A 22,561-nucleotide genomic window follows, 5' to 3' on the forward strand; every position below is an offset into this window, starting at 1 on the left:
CAATGTACTAGAGGGCCAAATGTAACTTTTTTTTTTTTTTTTTTTTTTTTTTTGGTCCATGGAGCCTGGTGCTTCTGATTTATAAACATGACACGTGAATTCACACCGGTGTTCCCCTTCAGTTGGCATGCTTTCCTCAGAACCCTAGAGCATCAAAAAGTTTGAGCCCTTCTAAGGAGCCAGAATTAACCCAAAGTCTGAGAGACCACTGCAGCTTAATAGAACTTATAGCCTCATTTCTGAAGAATAGGTGAAGGAAAGAAAAACATAAAATAAACGACATCAGAACACAATACTTACTTACAAGTCCGTATGCATAAAATAGCAGTTAAAAAACAGTACCGAAAATCGTACAGTTGACACATCTCTACATCAGATGCTCATGACAGGACTGACACATCTCCTCATTTGAAACATCCAAGTCAAGGGTTAGTTTGAGGTGCTTTCAATTGGAGGGGCAAAATCAAATGCACATATAGAAACACTTATATGCAAATTAATACATTTTTATGGCTAGGCGCTGGCTCCTTTCCAATATCAAAAAAAAAAAAAGCAGTAAACACTTTGGCTCATTATTTGGGTAGCAGTGCTTCTCATACACTTTATCTTCACCAGGTAAATTCTCTTTAGTATAAAATAAAAGAAATGGGGCAGAGTACTATGTGAGGGTCCTCAAAAATAATATCTTTGCATTAACCAACGACTCCCCGATTTACTGTCTTCCTACATGACAACATCATGTCAGTTTTACGAGGAAATTGAACTACGTGAAGCTGGGGAGTCAGCTTCCCCGTGGGTACCAGAAACTCAACGAAGGGAAGGTGACATTTCAGCTTGCCTCCCCATCCTGGGGATGCGAAATCCATCAATTGCACCCATCCATCAGGGGAGAGAAAGGGACGTTGAGAAGCAAAACACGCAGTCCTAAAATAGTTCGAAGCAAACACAGGTTCTGGTCAGACAACACTGTTACTGCAGCTGGAAATGGCCAAACCCGGGGTCAGCAGTGACGTGGGAGATGGCAGTAGCAACACAGGGAGCTACAGAGTGTAGACTGGGATTGAGGGCGAATCGAGGGAGCTGCGGATTCCATTCCTCTAAGAGCATCTGGTATAGTGTCTGAACAGAGGCTATTTCAAGTAAAGAATGAAAAAAAAAAATCTTTAGAAGTGACTTTGTGCTCCCCGCAGGAGAGCACTGGGACAGAATCTAATTCTCCTTCATAATTGCATTACGACTCCATGCAGAAGCCACAGACACCCCAGCTCTGAAGTGAGTGCGGCTCTGTGAAGTAGGATTTATTAAGGTATCTCAATCAGGAGGCTGGAGAGACACGCTAACCCACCCCTGTGAATCAACTTGTGGGGTCACTATATTGTTTGATAACATTCTAAGTGTACAGGCAAAACGCAAACAGGAAATTTCCAAGAGAAGATAACTTAGGCTGTAATTAACTTGAAAAATGAGAGTGCCTAATTGCCCTAACAGAGGCTTTTTCAAACTTCATTCTGTGGCTGCCTTTTCAAAAATAATCTTTGCCTTGTAGGAAAATAGGTCACAGAAGCTGAGCTGGACTTGGGGTGCTGTAGAGTTAGGAAATTAAAAAGGCCTCCTGGAGCTATTGTCTCTGTTTTAATTTTAATTACAGTGAGGACGAAATTTATTGTACATTTATTTTATATGGTCAAGAAAGAACAGTGCCACGTTCTTGCAAACCCAGTAACTGTGTATGGTCTTAATAGTCACTCTCTAGTTGTTTTATGTGTATAATTAAACAAGGGATCCAAGGGCAGGGCCCGCACTATTTGAAAGATGAACATTTCACTAACTATCGACTCTCAGTCTCCCAGCCATCCAAATGGTTTATGGGACCCTATCTTGAATAAATTAAACATCGCCTATATTTTACACTGCAGTATAAAGTATTTTCAAAATGAAAAAGCTTGGACAATGCGTGAGATTATAAACACTAGCTGTTTAACCAAGTAGCCAAAAAAAAAAAAAAAAAAAAAAAAAAAAGCATTTGAGGCAGCTGGGCAATATTTAGTTGAAACAGTCATGTGTAAGCTCCACTGTGGCACATTCTAATCCTTTCATATGGATTCTCTCCAACTTAGAATTGTTCATTGAGTGTGACAGACTGAGGGTTTAAAACTAATCCATAAATTAGTCTGTGGTCTCAAACACAACGGGTGCCATAAATGAAAATGAAAATCCCAGAACAAAATTAAATTCACAACCTTAAATACTTTTTCTTCTCCAATTGCTCTGTGGTGCTCCTGCCTTACGAGGTGCAGATTCACTGCAAGGCTGCATTTGGGGAGGGGGGGGTAGGGTGTACACTAAAAAAATGCACAGGCTCGTATAACCCAGAGAACCCAAGCTGCTCCACAACAGAGCTTAACTGTAAAGAATTTAAATGCTGCCATTTTGATTGTCATAAGCTTAAATGAAAGCATACTAAGCAGTCCAGACATATTTTAATACACTTTCTCTCAGTTTATTTTCTTAACTAAAGTCAATAAGGAGCCAATGGGTTTTCTTAATTGAATTCCCCTTCAGTCTGTGTTATGGAGCTGCTTTAAATCCAGACGCGAGGGCAGGCAAGGAATTCCCCTGACAATTTTATTCTCATGGTCCTGCTGCGCTGGCCAATATATATTAAACATAGTTTTTTTCCTTTTCTTTTCTTTCTTTCTTTTTGACATATTTGAAATCTATTGAAAGCGAACATACGTGCTGGAAAATTAAACTTTGAAATTTATTTTCGACTGGTCCCCCGGTTAATTTTCTTTCCATCTATGTTCCGCTTTAATTAAACTCCCATTTCTCGGGGATGGGAGAAATGGAGAGAAACAGAACTGAGGCTAAAAGGCTGGAGTAGGAGATTCCTAAGAAAGCTCTCCTATGTCTTCAAGTCACCATCCCTTTGAGGGAAGAGGTGGTGCGTGCGCCACGTAACAGCAGGAAGGGAAGTAGGGGTTTTTTTCAGTTTTGGTTTTTTTGTTGTTGTCGTTAAGCAATTTCGAATTTTGTTAAAAGCTTCTTCAGAATTGTTCACAAGTGCTGCTGTGCCCCTGAGATCTTTTCATTTGCAAACCAGATGTTCTGAAAATAGTAGGAATCTGTAGTGGTTTCATTTAACATGGAAAACAGTTCCTCTCCCATGTTGTGTGTCAATCCTGGGCAGAAGGACAGAAGGAGGGACAGAGAGGGGCCAGGCACAGGTGGGGGCAGGGGTGCTGCAGGACGGTGGTGGTGGAGCGAGTGGGGTGGCTCTGGAAAGAAGAGCTGATATTTCTCTCCTGGTGGATACTGGGGGACTGCGTCCTTCCTGCCAAGTCCTTTATTTCCTACCACCTAGAAAGCTCTGACTTTCTTATCCTAGGAAACCTGTATTTATGATATTCATTTTTGCACTGTTGTGCATAACTCTTCAGGATGAAAACCTGTCAATTCTTTCTCTTTTGGATTATTTTTCAATGAGGAGCATAAACGTATAGAAATGATGATAGAGGCATTAATGAAAAAAATCCCATTCACTTCCCATCTCTCATTCCCTTTAAAAAAAAATGCAGAATCAGGTGACCTTTATTTACTGTAGTATTCTAATTTCTTTCATTCCCTCATATGGGCTGAAGACTGGCTGGCTAAAATGCTATTTGTAAGAAGTTTATAATTATCAACAACAACAACAAAAAATGTACGCACTTAAGACAGCATGGGAAAAAAATGGCCTGTGGACTTTGGGGGCAAAAACTTGAAAGGGCAGCTCATTCCATAAAAGGTAGCTCAGGAGTGTGTACTAGTGTCCTAATAATATTCTTGTCACTAGGCATTCTGGCATGTATAAAAGTCATATTCGATAAGCTCAATAGATGATGAATGAAAAACAGTCTTAATGGAGTAGATGCCAACTCTAGAAAAAAAAGCCATTTAGTAAACATTCTAAGATGAAAGATGGGTATTTCCTAGCAACAATGGCCTAATATATATCTGGAACATAAATACACACAGTACACACACACATGCACACTGAAGATAGATGCTCGAAGTGAGGCCTGCATGCGTAATTCCAAAAGGCCGGCCTTCCTTATCCACATTCTATCCATTCTTTGACGGCCCAGACCAAATTCTACTTCTCCTGTCATGATCTCGTCAATCTTCTGAATCAGCCCTACCTGCACAGTAACTCCTTGCCAGCCATTGAGTTCCAATGGGTATAACCTGTTCCCTCGGCTATACTTCAAGGAGTGCCAGGGATTATCTGTCTCCGTGGGCACTAGCATAGTGCTGTACATAGTATGGGCCCTTGATATCTGTTGAATGGCTGCCTGAAAGCGTGACCCCTTACATCATGCAAATACCAATAGTACAGAGCAGGCATCGTTAAGCCATGACTCTGGAGAAGAGCGAGCTCTCTGGGCAGCAGAGCTCTTTAATGCAATGCAACTGGTCATATTACAGAGTCAGTCTTGAGACAGGTGCACTTCTTTCTTTCGAATTCAGGAAACTGAAAACATGTGCGAGGGTGTCGAGTTTTCCCCGGTTTGGCGGCGTCTCCTACAAAGATCACTGAAGGATGAGGGCTGTTCTCACCGTCTTTATTTATGTGGTCTGACCCACATTACACACAAAGAGGCTCATGATATGAGACTGTGAAGGCCAAAATCATAACGTGTGCCTGGAGGTGGGACCCACTTCCTCCAAGGGACTGAGTGCTGAGATATCAGTATGAAAAACCTTGCTGTGTTCTAAGAAACACAAACTATTTAATTGGATATGTACTTAAAAAAAGAGAAAAACTCATTTAGAAATGACCTACTTCATTCTTATGAAAGGAGTTTTAAATGTGTTTCAGAATTTGGCCCTATAGCTATTCAGTTCTTGTTCTAAGGTGATTTTCATTTTTTTAATTTATGACAGTGACATGTATAAGTGTGACCTACAGGCTGAACTCTTCCTGGCCTGAATTTTATTTTCAAGCTGCTAAGGGTGTTTCAAACGGAGTGCTGGGAGTGTTTTCAATGAAGCTCCTCATCAAGCATCTCACTCAGGGCACAACCAGGCAGAAATAATACAATGTTCACACTGACTACGGAGGCAAACACAAAATACTTTCCTAAGATGATTGATCCAACTGGCAGACAGGGGTGAAAGCCATCACCAAACGCAAAAACAGATATTTGTGTGTACATCTAATACACAAAGTCGACTCGTTTCCCAGGAAGTTCAAAACAAACAAACAAGGCCCACTCCACCCCCCCACGAGGGCTGCAGATTTTGCTTTGATTCCGGTTTCCGAAAGGAATCTGCCTGCAGGACTCTTACCCTGGCTGATGGTTGGGGGCTGTCTCTGTATTTCAGCAGAGGGTGCCAGGGACAATTTAAATTATGCACTTTGCTCTTCTTTATTACAGCATATATCTTCATGAATGACGCCACATGGAGAACTTGATATTTAAAATGAAAAAAGGAGTGGGGGCCCGCCAGGAGCAATCATCAAAACAGACATGTAGGGTCAGGAGGTCAACGTACATGAAAGAGAACAGAGACACCACAGACTCTTACGGGAAATCAGAGCGAGGTTGTGTGTGGCTCCCACCCCAGTTCTGTCCCTCACATGGTTTCTTATTTGGAAAGAGATTCTAATGACAATAATGGCTGAATAGTTATAAAGCCACAGTGTTGTTGATATGGCAACTTGACATCAAATGTTCCTTTCGGTACTCCAGAGCCTGCAGAAATCCTCCAAAGATGAAGCTACCTGTAGATGTGACCTTCACATGTGAAGCCATGGATGGGAGGCAGAGATGCCCTGTTCCTTCCCCATCACCATTGCTGATTCTAGGTGGGCTCATAATTCCTCTTTTTCAAGGGCCTCCAGGATGAAGTTCTAACTACTTTGAGGGAGTCAGGAGACTGGGAAAACACAAAGCCTGCCTCCCTAACAAGGGGAACAATTCGATTATTCTGGTTATGGAAGATAAACAATAACACTGGAAAGACTTCCTTTCAGAGAGATCAGAACCAACTATGACCTTTCGAATTTAAAAATATTATACCACTGCATTTTTACTTTTTTTTTTGGTCATGAAACTCTGACCTAGGGAATGGGTTTCCGTTACTGCATTTGACTGGGAGAAAAGAAATAGATGACTGGAGTTCCCATCGTGGCGCAGTGGAAACGAACCCGACTAGGAACCATGAGGTTGCGGGTTCGATCCCTGGCCTCGCTCAGTGGGTTAAGGATCTGGCATTGCTGTGAGCTGTGGTGTAGGTTGCAGACACAGCTCAGATCTAGTGTTGCTGTGGCTGTGGCTGTGGCGGGCAGCTACAGCTCTGATTCGACCCCTAGCCTGGGAACCTCCAAACCTTCATGTGACGCAGGTGAGGCCCTCAAAAGACAAAAAAATAAATAAATAAATAAAAAAGAAAGAAAGAAAGAAATAGATGACTGTGGACTGTGGGCTTCCTCTTCTTCCTCTTTTTTTTTTTTTTTTTTTAAATCTGAGGCTTTATGTTACTGTCACTAGATTTAGCTGCTGAAGCTTTTAAGGCTAATGGTGGCTATAATGTACCAAACACTACAAGAGAGAAGAAGAGTGGAAATTAATTTAGCTCTCCATTTGTCAAGATTCAGTCTGGAAGACTTTTTTAGGAACCAATCTAAATCTAGGGGATAGCCTGGACCTTTAAAATGGGACATAGACTCATTCGGCTCCATAACCTTTAATCCGTTTGAGCCAAGGAGCAAATGTTAAATTCCACGAGCGTACTTTCCGGGCGAGATAAATATATATTAGACTGCTTGTTAAGACACAGGACGCCTGTAAGATCTCATCCATTAAGGCTACAGATTCGATAGTGTTGTTTTAGTGGCAATTTTAGCTGAAGTTCTCTTGGGTGTGCCAGTGAGAATCTGGGCGTTCATCACCACAAATGCACTTTGTGTATAGAGAAGGTTCAACTGCCAAGATCAAGAGGCCAAAGTGCATCTGAGATCATCTTACATCACCTTGAGCAGAGAGGCCAAGAGGAGAGAAAGGGGAGCAGACAAGTCCCCATAAAGGTACCTGTGATGGGACAGACGTGAAGAATAGGCTGTTTGCTTTTAAATTTCCCCTTAAGCGGAGTCTCTGCAGCCGAAACCGTGATAACAGTGAGTTGTAGCTGTTTGAGGACGTGAGATGAGCGTTGGTCTGGAGTGAAGGATTAAGAGCCGTGAACTGAAGCGGCTCTGCTGAGCTGCTGAGGTTGATTGTGAGGGGGAGGGGCTCAGGAGTGTTAAGAAAGGTCTTTAAAAAAAAAAAAAACAAACCCCTAAGCTAGTGAGAGGTCTGCCACCAATGAAAAGCACTATTCCACATTAAAGAGAAACGTGGTGTATTATACTGAACGAATATAGGCCTCAACTGCCTTAAAATGTAAACCCGATTAGCTGCCTAGACGGAACCTTCGACAAGGAGAGGTCTTCAAGGTTGGCCCATAACCTGGGTAACTTCTGCAAAGACAGAACGGACTGGCGAAGGGTTTTCTTAAAGGGGGCACGAATGCAGGGCAGTGGCGAATGGCGATGCATCTGACATCCCAAGGGCCGGTCACAGGAAGCTTTATGAAAAAAGCTGGCAACAGGAGCTCAAGCTTCATTTGGTTTACCACTTGGATAAAAGGTAGGAAATCATGAAAGGTAAACATCTGGTTTGTAGCACGGAACGTTGTTAGCACAGTCGCCCTGGAAATCAGAGTCAGGAAGGAGCATCTTTGCGCGCTTATTAACGACACAGAAAGTGGGAGGAATCTATTCGCTATGCTAACTGAGTTTACTTAAGAAGCAGAAGGAACTAACACAGAGCTAAAGCGGAAACACGCAGACAAGAATCAAGGAAGCAGCCTGGATGGAGCTGAGTTCAGAGGGAGACACAAAACCCAATTGATGGATTTTTCAGAAGCTTTTCAATGAAGCGCAGGCACTGATGTTTGCGCAAACACCATTCAGAACCAACCTCGCTAGTGGCTTGTTGAAAGTTCTCTTTGTTCCACTATACTGGTTAGAAAGGTGAAGAAAACTGAAATTAGACAATCTATTGTTGGATTTTATAAAGTGACGAGGCTTCCTCTTTCACTGAGCCCTTTGAATTTTCATCATGTCTATCTCACTGACTCCTGGGAAAATTGAAAATGTCTCCAGAAAGTCAACATAAAGGATGGTTGCCATGTCCAGGGTGGACAAGAGGATAACGGGAGTAAAATGCTCAGCGTTTTTCAAGAAGCCCCAGTGATGGGACTGTACACCAGGGCACACGGCTCAGAGAGACCCTGCCGTCTTATTAGACAACAGGATGAAGAGGACAAGTTAGGAGATTTTTTTTTTTTCTCTCATAGAATAATTAGTTTTCCACGTCTCGGTGGTAGGTACCTATATGCACAGGATGGGTCAGGCCTCACCGAGGCAGATCTTGCACGTCTAGTCCATATGGTGCAGCCATAACCTTTCCCACCTTGGTCGGCAAAGCAAAGGCCAAGCCTCCTGGACAAGCAACATCGAGCCACATGAGAGCCACTGGGCCCCGGGAGGAGGCTGGAGGGCACCCCTTCTTCCTCAATGAGAGTCAGGGATGGGAGCCAGTGAACCTCATTTTGCATAAGAGTTTCAAACGGTCCAAAGAGCTAAGGCCTGGAGTCACAATGGCTGTGGCTGCCTCTCCCACTCCTCCAGCATCTAACTGAGGGGAGTGAGGGGTATGTGAGTGCCTAGCATGGAAAAGACAGCCACTGGCTCTGAGCTCCCGTGACTGCCCAGGTGATACAGTCAGCGGGTGCTCTCGGGGCAGGAAGGATGGTGATTTAGGAACACGGCCCCCTTGGGCATGTCAAAGGGTGTGTATTTTCCTTCACGTGGAATAAGAAGAAATGAAGACAAAGAGAAGATCCAAAGCTGGAATACTTACCATTTCGCCAACCACGGCTAAGGAGAAGCTGGCCGCGCGTTCGCTAAGAGCCAGGCTGCCATTTTCCCTAGCCTTCTGCTCTGAATGGTGATGCTTCAGAAAGAATTCTGCAAAATATCTCATCTATTGCTAAGTGCTCGGACGGTAAGGATGTTCCGAGGGCCTTAAGATTCAACTTGAGAACATGGCATCGAATGTCTCTGAAGTTCCAGCATCAAGGAATAATTCAATCCCAAGGATTGGAAGGGACCTTGTTGGCTTCTTTTCAAACAGACCAGAAAGACAATATACATTCAGGACATTTTCAATGGTAATGAAGGTACCATACCTGTGATGATGGTAAGGATGGTGGTGGAGGTGGTGGTGGTGGTGGTGGTGGTGGTGGTGGTTGTGGGAGGAGGGATAGTTGTGGGGGGATCTGGATAAAAAAAAAAAGGAAAATCAAACCCACAGTGCTGAACACAACCATGATCCGTGATGACAAAACAAAGGCATGAAGACACTGAGATGTTTGTTTGATGACTTGCCCTTTAAAACCCCAAGGTCTCCCCAACCCGGTCCCCCCGCCCCAAAGAGTTCTGTCTTGTAATTATGCCCCAAAGCCTCATTTGGAAGAGCTAAGAAAAGAAGAAAAGCGATTTGTATTAATGACGTGAACCAGGACCGAGGGGACGGGAAGTAGAAAAGGGGAGGAAAACTCCAAACGTAGGATACGCCCCCTCCCAGACGAGTTCAATGGTGAGGTCAGACCAACTCAGCACCCCCAAGAGGGTCCGATGGTTGTTGTTTCATCTCACACTTGGCCCCGGAGGGAGAAAGGAGGGGTGGTGCTGCTCTAGCTAAAGGGCTCCTATCGGCCAGGGAGGAGTGTGTACCAGCCTCTCGCTCTCTGACTGTTAACTTCATTATTCTCCATCAATACCTCCCAGCAGGAAGTAAAACTACTTCTAGACTTGTAATAAATACAAAGAAGAGAGAATGTCACCACTAAATATCAAGTTCCAGGCATGTGAGATTTTACTGAGATTTTCTTTTTTAAAAGTCAATAAATTTCACAACTTATAAATATTAATGAGTTCGTTGCCTTTGCTCAAGCCTGACCTGCGTGGGCGACCGCGATAAAACTGAAGGAGCGTTTCCATCTTGTAAACAAGAGCACTAAATATAAACAAGGCTTGACCCTCAAAGCCAGGAATCCGACAGGGAATCCTCTGTCAGGTGTTTGATACACTGTATATTCTTCTATCATCTCAAAAATTATTTGGGGGAAAAGGGAAGGCAAATATGAAAGAGAAGAAAAAAAATTCTAAGCCCAGATGATCAAACTGAATGTGTTAAGTTGTCAGCAAGACTTTGAACTAAGCAATCATTCTGCTATAATAGAGCATAAGACGATTTGAGGGCTTTTGATTTTAAATTTTATCTAAAGCACGTCAACTTCTTCTCCCTGACACATCTGGTGTCCTTTTATCTCTGAGTGAGCTCTCAGATTGTCTAATTAATACATCCAAACTTTAATTATATGCTGTACCTTTATATGGTTTGGCACAACTTCCTGGAAGTTTATGGAAACATTATCTTGGTGTTTGGTTAGAAGGTCTGCTTAAAAGATGCCTACCACTGATCAATAATCCAAGGTTTTAATTTTCCTCACAAACTTCTCTCACACCTACACAAATACATCGATTTGATGGGGAAGAATCAACAGCAAATTGGTCTGTTTTGGGGAGACTGTTCCTTTAAGTTGGGGATGCAATTGGTTTAAACTACTATTTAAAGCAGCCTCACACATGAGTCCAAAAAGGAATCCCTTAGAAAAAAACCTCATTCTCCGCCAAGAAGTAGAAGTGATTAATACTTTCAAACTACCTTTTTAAGACGGTGAACGTGAATGGGTAGCATGTTCCATCTCACTCCCTGGATACTCCCTCTTACAGAGGCCACAGGTGGGGAAGCATTTTGTGAACAGGTGCAAGTACCGGTGTGAACACAGGTGAGTGAGGGCACTGGCCCCTGAACCGGGCATCCTGCTCTCCCTATGGCCCCGCTCAGCTGTACCCAGAGACCTGTCTGCCCTCCAGGCTGTGGCTTGTCTGTTCTGATTCAGTCACAACGTCTATCACTGAAAAGGAACATTGGTACCTGGGAGACCTCCCCTGATAAGACGATCATGCTATTTCTATCCCTATTTCAAAAGGTGTGTATGACATGTGTGATGGCCACAAGAACATCGAAGTGCACCTGATTTGAAATTATGATGATGAACAAGGGGTGGAGCGAACCAATGAGGGCAGAGACTTCGGAAGAAAGGCCAATTGCCCCTTTCGTTTTGTGACAATGACGCCCTTTCAATGATCTTCATCACTCCTGGGGTAACTTGTCCTTCACATGTGGCTCAAGTGACTTAACTGAATTAGATTCTGTTACTGGATATAACCTCAATGCTTAGATCACTTCTAGTGAGAAGAGAAATGTGAGGTCACTATTTAAGAAAATACAGAGTTGGAGCTAATAAGGTGTGTTTGACACATGGAGGCTAAAAGAACAAAACCAATTGGGATTCAGGCACTAACTAGATAGAGTCTCCAAGAATAGAAGTTATTTCCAGAGAATTAAACATGTGAAAGGTATGTTAACTCTGAGTTCCTGAAGAACTTTGAAAGCCACTGCAGTAGTGAAATAAATTGGCTTTGGAAAGGAAACCTACTCACCATCTTCTCAAATTGCTAAAATACTATATTAATAGACCAGCACCACCTCGGATTAGTATTCTAGCCTGCCATTCCAAGCAGTACTGCTAGCACAGGTTAAGGGAGGGAGGGAGCAGACAGTGTACCTGGTAAGTCCCTAGACCAGGCAGAGTGCCTGTCTTGGGTTGGGGAGATAAGTGTATGTAGATGCGCTTGCCTAAGTGGGTGAGCCTCTCTTTCTTGGCTTTCCAATAAGGCACTGTGGCCCAGCAAGTTAATTCCAAAAGAACAGTCTTGCATTGGAGGGAAACTGTTCTCCCAGGAAGCAGTGAAAATCAGAGGAACTACAAAGAAAGACTCATTTCACAGCAGATTTTGAAGTCAGAGTATCGTGGCTCTGTAACATACTTAGTAATATGTTGTGAACTTGGTAATATGTTGCCTTGTGAACCTGGGCAATTTATGTGACCTTTCTAAGCTTCATTTCATCATCTGTAAAATGGGGAGCGCTTACCTCATGATGTTACTGTGGAGATTAGAGGTGATCGTGCTTGTAAAACTGTCATCTTAGGCATGGCACGAAGTGAGCACAGCCTCATAAATGCTAGCCAGAAGCTAGCACCCAAAACGATTCAAATATATCTGTCCATCAAATCCTCAAGATGTTTCTCATCTTGAGATATCGGAACAGGAGGTACGATAAATCAAACTTGTTTTTCCAGATAGCTTAGTCTTCTGAATCAAGGGAGCATATAATAGACGAGTGGAAATTTGTCACTGCTTTTTATAATCTGCAGTTTGTAAAAAGAGCTGAATGAAAATCTGTAAACCTAGGGTAACAGCAAGGGAGGGACCTCACATCCCTCCCTGATGTTACAGCATTTAACATCAGGCTTAAATCCTGATGTTAAGAGAGCAGGAGGGCTGTAGCAGCCAAAGGGAGGGATGGCTGAAAACGGGGCATGCAGCCCCTCCTTGCATCTACACAGGGAGCCAGCCCCTTCGCTCTGATCTCCCTAAGTCCCAGGGACAATTAACGCTATTATGTGTGGAACACACACAACATGGGTAGGGTGCAAAGAAAACATCCCTCGGAAGTCTACGTAGAAAGTGATTAGATGTGAGCCTCTAACTTTGCATTACGCTAAGGAAAAACAAAACTCAGGGAGAGACTAAGGATCATAGTTTAATGTCTATGGTATAAAGCATTTCATCAAAAAAGACTGCCACTCCTATTTATTTATTCCTTATTAAGGAAAATGGCCAGGTTCTAAGACTTTACGGCCTAACTATCCCATGTGTAGATGTGTGTGCATGTGTGTGTGTGTGTGTGTGTGTGTGTGTGTGTGTACATTCGCACACACTTACACTTGGATTATTTCTGTGACTAACATGAAGAGAAGAATGCACACGCATGTTCCCATATTTACAAGATACTGAAATTGTCATGTCAGTGGTTACTCATTCTGTGTCATGTCAGCTCATGACTATTTTCTTGGGGTAAAACTAACCAAGAGATTCAACTGGACAGAAGAGACTCATTTTATCATCATAAGGCGAGACAGGCAGTGTACTCCTCGACTAAACAGAGAATAGTCACCAGACACAAAACTGACCATAAGCTATAAATGGGAAATACGCTGAAAATGCCTGGCACAGTATATGCACAGTAAATGTTTGCTGACTACAGAGTGAAATTCATGATAATGTGTTTTTATAATCCTGCAAAAAAAATATTAAGAAAACAGACAGAGAACCCCATTTGGGTCTAAAGCAGGAGCCATAGTTGGTTCACGGAGCTACCTAGGACCTTCTATTTTTTCCCCCAGTGTTTATGGGCTTGCAACCTCTGGAATGTAATAGCTTCAGGCTGAAAATAGGATAGTTCTGCTCATCAAAGCAGGAGAAAGGCTAGCCCAGGTATCATTGGAAAATACCACTGGGAGTAGACTTTCTGAGCTTCCAAGCCCTTAACTAACTAACTGGTAAGGCCAAACTTCGCAGGCATTACTTCCTTACATAATCTTCATAGCTCGTGCCTGAGGACACAGCCTTCCTGCTCAGCAGGACCAGAGCCTGGGATCTAGTGGGAAGCCCCTCACCCACAATGAGAAGGGGAGGATGAAAAGGCACTGGGTCCACCCCAGGCCAGGCCTTCTTTCCTTCTCGAAGGCAGCAAACTGGGTTTTGGTTTTCAACTTGACCACAAGCTTGAGGAGTGAATCGCAAGCAGCAGCTACATGGTAAACGAGTCAAATGGAAGCGGGTTTCATCTTCTCACGTACCGTATACATACAGCATATAATCCGAATGAGCCTTCCCCACTATGTTTGAAGCCTCACAGCGGTAGGTACCATTATCTGTTTTGTTTAGGTTATTGATGAACAGGTTGGGCCCCGACAGCACGGCGTGTTGAGGCATTTCGTCATCGACTCTCACCCAAGTTACCATCACAGGCCTGCGGAGGGAAGGGAGGGAGACAGGCTGCGTTATTATTTCCCACCAAGATGTCTGCATCAAACTTCTCACCCACACAGTAAATGAAATCCCATGCAGGGCGACACAATTAAAGAGGACCTACTGGAGATATTTTAAGTTCACAGAATTACAACTGTGAAGCCTCCACAAATCTGTTTGGAATATAATTTTTTTAAAAAAATATTATCAGGTGTTGAAAAACTTTCAACAGACCACAAGCAGGAGCCTCATTATTTCCAATTCATCTTTAACAAATCAGTCAATAAACCAATGTGCCCTATTTTTATGCCCTGCTGTGTGGTTTCACACCAATTCAGACAGGACAGAGCTCACCCATTGTTAATCATCTCATTAATTAGGGGGAAAAAAATTAAATCCTTGGCTAGTGATACATGCATTAAATCTCCTGGTTACCAACACACTGTGATACTCGCTTAGATAGCCACCTGTGATATTTAAGTGGATTTTGAGTTTTGCAGAAAGGAATGGACTTTTCCAGCTGCACAGTGCTTCCTTTGGCCTCTGCTGTTTGAAAAATCACCTCTTCTCATTCTGGAAAGATGTAATCACTTCCTCTCCCCTCTTTCCCCACCCAGAACCCAACCTCTGCCAACCCAAGACACCACCGCGCCCCAGGATGCCCCAATCCACTTTATCTACATGTCCCTTGGCGAAATGCCTTCCTTCCCTGGCTCTCCAAGGCCCTGAGGCCATTCCTCCACCCCCTGTGTGTGCACCTGCAGGGCCCCAGCTCCAGGGACAGGTTCCCAGATCAACGGCTGTGGAGCGACTACACCTCCACGCGGACTCCAGGGGTCCTACGGCACTTGCTCATCAGAGGGAAGTTTGTTTTCGAGATTTAAAGACCACATTTGTATCCATCAGGAAAAACAAATTTCACAAGCTGCTCCAGAACCCAAATTACACATACACACAATCTCTCAAAGCCACTGAATTTATAACTTCGGGTTTTCAAAGGCAGTTCCCTCAAGCCCCGCTGAAATGGAGGCCACGGGGCCTGAAAACGTCCATTTTCCAGGGAGGGCAACAGAGATCCAAGCACAGAAGTCGCTTCCTTTCGGTTCCTCCACTCACTACCTCAAGGAACAGCAACACAACCAAAGACCCTGGCTTCCCAAGGAATGGATACTCGGGTTAGCACAGTCAAGTACGATTCCGGCTTTCAAGTGGGATGGGAAGTCCCAGGTTTTCTTTAACTACACGGGGGTGGGGCATCACCACCCAGCACCATCTGTACAAAGCCATCCCGCCCCTCTGCCCTCCTTGCGGGGAATGGGGATCTGGTCTGCCTGCTATCAGACCTCCTGTCCCACCGCCTGACAGCTGAACCCATCCGTGGGGGTAAGTGCCCAGAATATTCACCACATTTAATGGCAAGTTCAATTACCACTTTTATTGTATGCAATTTCTTGAGAAAATAAACAGGTACTATGCTAGAAGGGCTGGCAGCCTGAGGAACTGTGCTTGCTCACACAACCATGCACCCGGTCCTATCTGAGAGGAACAAGCAAATACCCTCTCTGGCATAAATGTCCCAGAGGAAACATGTAATTTACTGTCCCCGTGGCACATTCAATTTAACACAGTACCTTCTTCGGGGGAAAAAATACAGAAACAAAATATAGGTTAGCAAGCCGTATTCTGTAAAGGTGGTTAACGTGGCTCGTGGAGGTACTACAAGAGGCCTGGGAGAATTTATTTTTTTCTTGCCACCGGATTGTTTTCCAGGGAAGGTAAGCCACTAACTGGGGCATAATTCAAACAGTTTACACAAAGAAGAGCTGACACTTCGGCAGTGCTCAAAGGAGGAGGAGGCTGCTTCTGCTAAAGCTGGAAGCACTTAAAACCAAATAACGTGGAAACACCCGAGGAAAAGCAAGACCCCTGCCTCCTCCCTGAAGGTCATTTTTACAGCTCCAAATGGTTAGTACAGACAGAAGCAAGTGTTCGCTCCTGGAGAAGCACACACGAAATAGGGACGGCTGATGTGGAAAGAGCTGCTTCTGGCTTTCTCTTCTGTCCTAGGTCATCGCTTAGCTGTAATGGGGAGAATGCTTCCCAAAGACTTTGGGGAAGCTTTGTGCAGATGCTCTGAGATCCTTGTGTGAAAACCGTGATAAAGATGCTGGTTAGCAACACTCTGAGAGGGGGAGAAAAAAACATCACAGCACAGGGACAGCAGAGGGAGCTCAATGCTATTTTTTGCTGGGGAGGCCTGAGGGTTCCCCCGTCCCAGGCTGACCGGTGGTTCCACATGAGAAGTTCACGGGTTGTGTTTTCCCTCGATAACACTGAAAAGCAATCTTCTTTGCTCTATTAGAAAGATGAAAGGATTCCCTCTTCCTCCCTGAACTAAACTGAATAAGAGCTAAAGTGTTACCACCAACATGGCTTTTGCTGTATTAGTGATAATATATGTAGTTTCTCTAATTCACTTTTGTTCATTTAGCAGGGACAAGCGCAGTAGCTTTTTTATACTTTTCCATAAAATAAGAGTGTAAATTAGTTCTTTTTCCTTATGCAGTTATATACACATAAAATATATATAATATGTATTATAGACATACTCCTTGAGTTTTTTATATATATAAAACTCAATTCCTTGGAGTTCCCGTAGTGGCTCAGTGGTTAACAAACCCGACTAGAAACCAAGAGATTGCGGGTTCAATCCCTGGCCTTGCTCAGTGGGTTATGGATCCGGCATTGCTGTGAGCTGTGGTGTAGGTCACAGACGCAAATTGGATCCCACATTGCTGTGTCTGTGGTGTAGGCCATCAGCTATAGCTCTGATTGGACCCCTAGCCTGGGAACCTCCATATGCCATGGGCATGGCCCTAAAAAGACAAAAAAGACAAAAAAGTAACAAACCAAAAAAAACCCCTCAATTCCTTGAATTATATATATATATATATATATATATATATATATATATATATATATAATTATATACAATTAATAAGTGTACTTGTAAGTGTACATTAATAAATATAAGTGTAAGTATATTAATAAGTGTAATTATAAGTGTAATTAATAAGTATAATAAGTGTAAGTGTATAATTACACTTATTATAAGTGTAAGTTCTTTTTCCTTATGCAGTTATATACATATATAATATATATAATGTGTATTATATACATACTCCTTGAGTTTTATATATATAAAAATCCAATTCCTTGAAATATATATATATATATATATATATATATATATATATATATACCTTGAGAAAAATTCCTGAACCATTCTTTACTAACAGAAATATTTAATGTTTCTAGAGGTCACTTTTCCTTGAGGGAAGAAGCAAAATGAAAGGTAAGGCAAATTCATTTGCCTACAGTTTGCCCCAAACACAGCAGCTTAATTTAAGTCTGAAAACGATCATCCCAGCAGCTTAGACATTAACACAGAAGGTAGGAGATATAGCATTAGATTGTGGGTACAAGAAAAAGTTATTAGGATTATTTTGTGTGGGTGAGAGAAAATAGTTCTGACAATCACGCTGATGATAATAAAATGGAATTAACTGAGATTTCAATCTCAGCTGGCATTTCATTTTTCTCCCAATCTTCACCATTAAGAACCACAGATATTTATTCCCCTTTTCACTGAATATTGTTTCCTGCAAAAGAACAAAAAACAAACAAACAAACAAACAAAAAAAAAACCTCTTTCCATCCTTTACAGCAGGAGACAGGTGACCGGCCAGTGAGTTGTGAATGCACATCTCTCTGTTATGACATTTACTGCTCATGACCCACTGCCAACCTTGGCCTTCAGAACTTACTGGGGCTTCCCGATGGCTTCACATGTTAACTCAAGCGCGTCCCCTTCCCGGGTTAGGCCTTGTAGAGGGTAAGTCATCTGAATATGCACTTGAGGCTTATCTGTGTGACAACAACACAAAGTATAATGTTTAGCAAATGATATCATCAGACAGAAGCAGACTTGCATGCTGTCACAAACCCCACACTGCCAGCACTCACACTCTCCCCACCCTGATGCCTTCAGTAACATCCTTCTAATTAGTTAGTAATCCTGGCATTTGCTCAAATTAAATTGACTAATAACTCTAAGGAGTGAACCACAAATAGATAAGAGATTCATAAGCCAACTGAGCGACATCAAGCATTTCCCGTGAAATACATTTTGTTACATTGAAGTTTATCTCTAGACTCACTGGAGCTAAAGGAAACTCATTTGCCTTCATGCTGAGGTGAAGCCACAGATATTTGTGGTGCTCAGAATTGATACATTTTATCATAGATCATATATTACTAGGTGACAATATGTTGTGACACTGCATATTAATAAGTTTGCCTCTTCCATGCTCTTGTTTTCAAATGGAAAAGGCAAAATTGCATTCCACTCAAATGGCTCTAAGAATAAAGAGCCAGGAGGTTTGGCGGCTCCTAAGGAACCTCTAAGACATCTCAATGTCGACGTATCAGGAGGAAGGAAACGGACCTTTACTGAGAGCCTACAATCGTCAGAACCATCATTGGTGGTGGAGAAAGTGTAGCTTTAGGGATGAGAACATTGGTACCCAGAGAATGATGTAGGTCGTCCAAGGTCACAGAGATAACATAAGGCAAGACAGATCCTTGAAATGTACATTGTGAGGGATTTCTGATTCAAAATCACATTTCCCAAAGGCAATCCATAATTAAAACCAAATAGACCAAGTATAGCTTCCTAATGCGGTGAAGTACTTAGGTATTCCTAAGTGATGTATTCCTAAGTGGAAGTGAATACTTTGGTGATGTAGGTATTCTTATTTAAAAATTGTGTATGTGCGGGCATGGGAATGACAGATGATCGCTAGGAGGTACAGAAAATAGGAAGGGAAGAGGGGAGGGGTTGGAATTAACTTAGACATATACACACGCCAATACATTTGCAAATAAAACCTGCATGGAATTGGGAGATTTTGTTTTTCCCCCTATGGGGAAATAACAAGCTATTAATCCTTAAATCAGTTTTCTCATTTAATTCTGTGACTTTGTAAATGTATATTTTAGGGAATGCACCAGAGGGGTAACGAGTGTGAGAGGGCAGGACATCAGATGGCTGAAAGGTCAAAACAATTTCCATAACTTTACTTTCTCGGACAATCACACCACCCAAACAACAGCCCTTTGGCCTTTAACAAGCAGCGGTTCGCTCATTAACATTCACCCTATGGAATCAGGGAGCAGAGAGAAATGTGGCAGAGCTCAACAGTCTCAACCTGGACACAGCCAAACACGCCGCACGGGGTCCTCTCCAGGGAAGGCTGCTTTCCGGATGTATTTTTATAGTCCTGTTCCGAGCACTGGCTCTTTCTCTTAGGTCTCTGAAAAACCACGTGGCATTCAAAACCTTTTAAGAGAGGCTTCTTATACCTCAGTGAGCACCGCACACTGAATTGGTAATGCTTTCTGAAGAGCTAAGTCACTTCCCAGAGAACATACGTTAACGGGCGCGAAAACTCCAGCTGACCCCTGCAAGGAACCCCATTCTACTCTGGGACTCGATGGCAACAGAAATGTTTAAGAGCAAAATGGCACAGAGGTCTCCAGATCCTGCGATGGGAAAGGCAGAAACACTCCTAAAGGATAAATAGGACGATCCTGAATAAGCACTGGTTGCAGAGCAAGAGACCCCGGACACCCTCCTTTGCGAGGTCCGGATGATCTCCCAGGCGAAATACAACCACTGGGTGACATACGGTTCTTTTGATTTTGGTGGTGGCATAACACAAGGGTCCACAGAGCTAGTTGCTATAAGCTTATTAAAAAAAACAACCTATAAGATACAAAGTAAGTACATAACGGGAGGAGATTATGCCACTGAACACTCAGACAACTAAACGCCAGCTCCCTTTCAGTTCTTATTGAGAAACAGCAGAACTTATGCAGTTCCCGGTTAGGGAATCTCTGCCATCCTTACCCAGGAACCATTCCGGGCCAGGCTAAATTTAAAGCTCCCAAATTTAGGCTGAAATGTAACATTTGCTTACAGGTTAATCTCTGATCCACGCGAGGTCTACATTTTCCATGCACTGCTGACTTCAGCCCATTAATTAAGGAGAAGCAGAATGCTTGCTGGCTGACGTGGAAGGTTTTTTTTTGTTGTTGTTGGCCTTTGTGCAATTTACAAGTCAACACAGAGAGTATATTTTTTAGCATAGTGCACTAAGGGTTTTTACATGCTCAACTTCCATGAATAATACAACATGAGAATCTATCCACACTGCCTTTTCAGTACCACTGAGTTTGTTGTAGTTAAATGCTTTTTATGTTCCTAATGGCTATTTACCAGTTGTCTATTACTCACATAAATTAGGAAGAACAAGCTATACCTGGGATTTACGTTAAAAAATCATACACTAAGCCCTAGGAAATCCACCTTCAATTTTGATAACTGATTTTCCCAATTTACTCTCTAGGTTTCTGGAGAACCAGCTACCATCCACTTATAGGTACAGCTGCCACAGTTACCTTAATAGCTGGCTGGGAAGGTAAACATTAATCTTGCTTGTATTATACAGAAAAACGTCCTCCTCTGTTGACACATGCAGTATTTATAGGCATATTATTCACCCATGGGCAGCTGAGCCATCGTCCCGCCCAGCCTAGGAAGCCAAATAGAAGGTCTATGTGCCAAGATCCATCTCTTGGTGAAGAAAACTTAAAACACCAATTCAATCTCGCCTCCTTTGCCCTGGAAGAAGAACTTGAGTCTTCTCAACAGATGACACGGAAACCCTGGGACTCCACTGGCACCTCTAGAACCCAGGGATGTTCAATTTTCCCAGGACAATCCAGACTACAATGTGAGGATGTCAAAATACTGAACAATCCAGATGGCTGAGTGAATAGCCCAGAGCTCATCATTTATATTTTAATTATGTTCATAAATCAAATGTTATAACCCACCAAATCTTTTCTGAAACACAACCAGACACCAAGATTTATTTTTAAGTAATGAGGTAAGTAAGACCCAGTCCATTTTCTGGGTGATCGTTTTACGCCTGGGTTGGTGTCGGAAGGCACCAGGCTAAAAGCCAGATGACACGTTCTACCCAAGTGCAATAACTGTCCAGAAATGCATCGCTCAGAATGGCTTAATGTCATTATAAAATGGAACTGCTACATAAAAATAAGAAAAATAGTTAGGTCTGTGCACTCCTGGAACATTAGAGTTACAGAGATGGCGTCACCCACAGCCAGTCAATTAGATCGAGGGATCTGAGGTTTTCATCATACCCTGTAATTTAAAATAAAAAAAAAAAACCCGTAAAAGACATTTAGTTAGACTGCTCTAGCAGGCAAAACCTATCCATTAGTCAAAGTCACACAGAGGGTTAAATACCAGGAGGCTTGAGGCCACACTACTAGCAACCAATTAAAAAAATAATATTAGAAAGGCATTCTGATTTGACGAGACTTTCTTTAAATGGACTTTGCTCTCTCTATAAAGGGGAAAATATATATATAAAGAAACTCTTAAAGAGGTTAGAATGGCTTGCTGGCAGATTACAATTGATTTCATGCCAGTCTGACCTTGCACCACATTCTATGCTCTTTTTCAGAAGATGAAACTCAAGACTCTGGAACCTGCATTTCACCCCTATGTAAATGAAAAGTCACAGTCGCCTTTGCTCTAGATTACCACACAAACGTACCAGGTCTTTAAAATGTTCTTATTTTAAAAAAGTTACACTGGAGTTCCTGTCGTGGTGCAGTGGAAATGAATCCGACTGGGAACCATGAGGTTGTGGGTTCAATCTCTGGCCTTGCTCCGTGGGTTAAGGATCCGGTGTTGCCGTGAGCTCTGGTATAGGCTGCAGACGAGGCTCGGATGTGGCATTGCTGTGGCTCTGGTGTAGGCCGGCAGCTGTGGCTGTAGCTCCGATTGGACCCCTAGCCTGGGAACCTCCATGTGCCGTGGGTGTGGCCCTAAAAAGCAAAAAAAAGCGGGGGGGGGCTACACTGCCTTCTGCTTTTGCCTGGGATATCCTCCTTCCCATGAGCTAAGGTGAGAAGGAAGGCACCCCGACACTGGTAGGAGGAGACCTCTCAGCCCTGGACTTCCTAACACTTTCCTTTCCTGAGAATTTCTAAGTCAGGGCCTGTCAATTTTCTTGACACGCTGACTGCGATCAGCCAGGGACCTGAGTGCCAATCTGCTTCTGCCAGTGCATCTGGGATATAGGCTCGTGGAGTCCCTGACTTAAATTTCACCAACATCCTGAAACACCAGTGAGGGTGAGACTGGATTGCCTGGGGACCGCGTGCTCCTTGTTTCAGGCCCACCAGGGAGAACTCCAGGGCATCGTGGGCCCAGGTGGATCGGAATGGCTGGGAGGCTGGTTTGGGTCAGTGCCTATGCATTCAGGTGCATTCAGGTGGGGAAGCACTGACCAAAGAGCCTTTGTC

The 22,561-nt window shown here is 43.1% G+C and overlaps 1 protein-coding gene across 14 annotated transcripts in view; it reads right to left on the minus strand.

Annotated features, from left to right (window-relative positions):
• CADM1 (cell adhesion molecule 1) overlaps positions 1–22,561 on the minus strand; it is a 340,231-nt gene that overhangs the window by 26,125 nt on the left and 291,545 nt on the right. For 7 of the 14 annotated variants that reach the window (XM_084976130.1, XM_084976127.1, XM_021062873.2 and 4 more), the window contains 3 exons: positions 17,926–18,025; positions 13,927–14,099; positions 9,280–9,369 (listed from right to left, as the gene is read on the minus strand). In XM_084976130.1, coding sequence (XP_084832256.1) covers positions 9,280–9,369; positions 13,927–14,099; positions 17,926–18,025 — 363 coding nt within the window. The remainder of the gene's footprint in view (positions 1–9,279; positions 9,370–13,926; positions 14,100–17,925; positions 18,026–22,561) is intronic. The other 7 variants (XM_084976137.1, XM_084976133.1, XM_084976131.1 and 4 more) reach the window with 1 other exon arrangement.

This window comes from Sus scrofa, chromosome 9, assembly GCF_054392235.1.
Source record: "Sus scrofa isolate SSC_HxYL_T2T_F1_AM1 chromosome 9, Sscrofa_HxYL_maternal_Yorkshire_Landrace_v2.0, whole genome shotgun sequence".
Taxonomy (NCBI): domain Eukaryota; kingdom Metazoa; phylum Chordata; class Mammalia; order Artiodactyla; family Suidae; genus Sus; species Sus scrofa.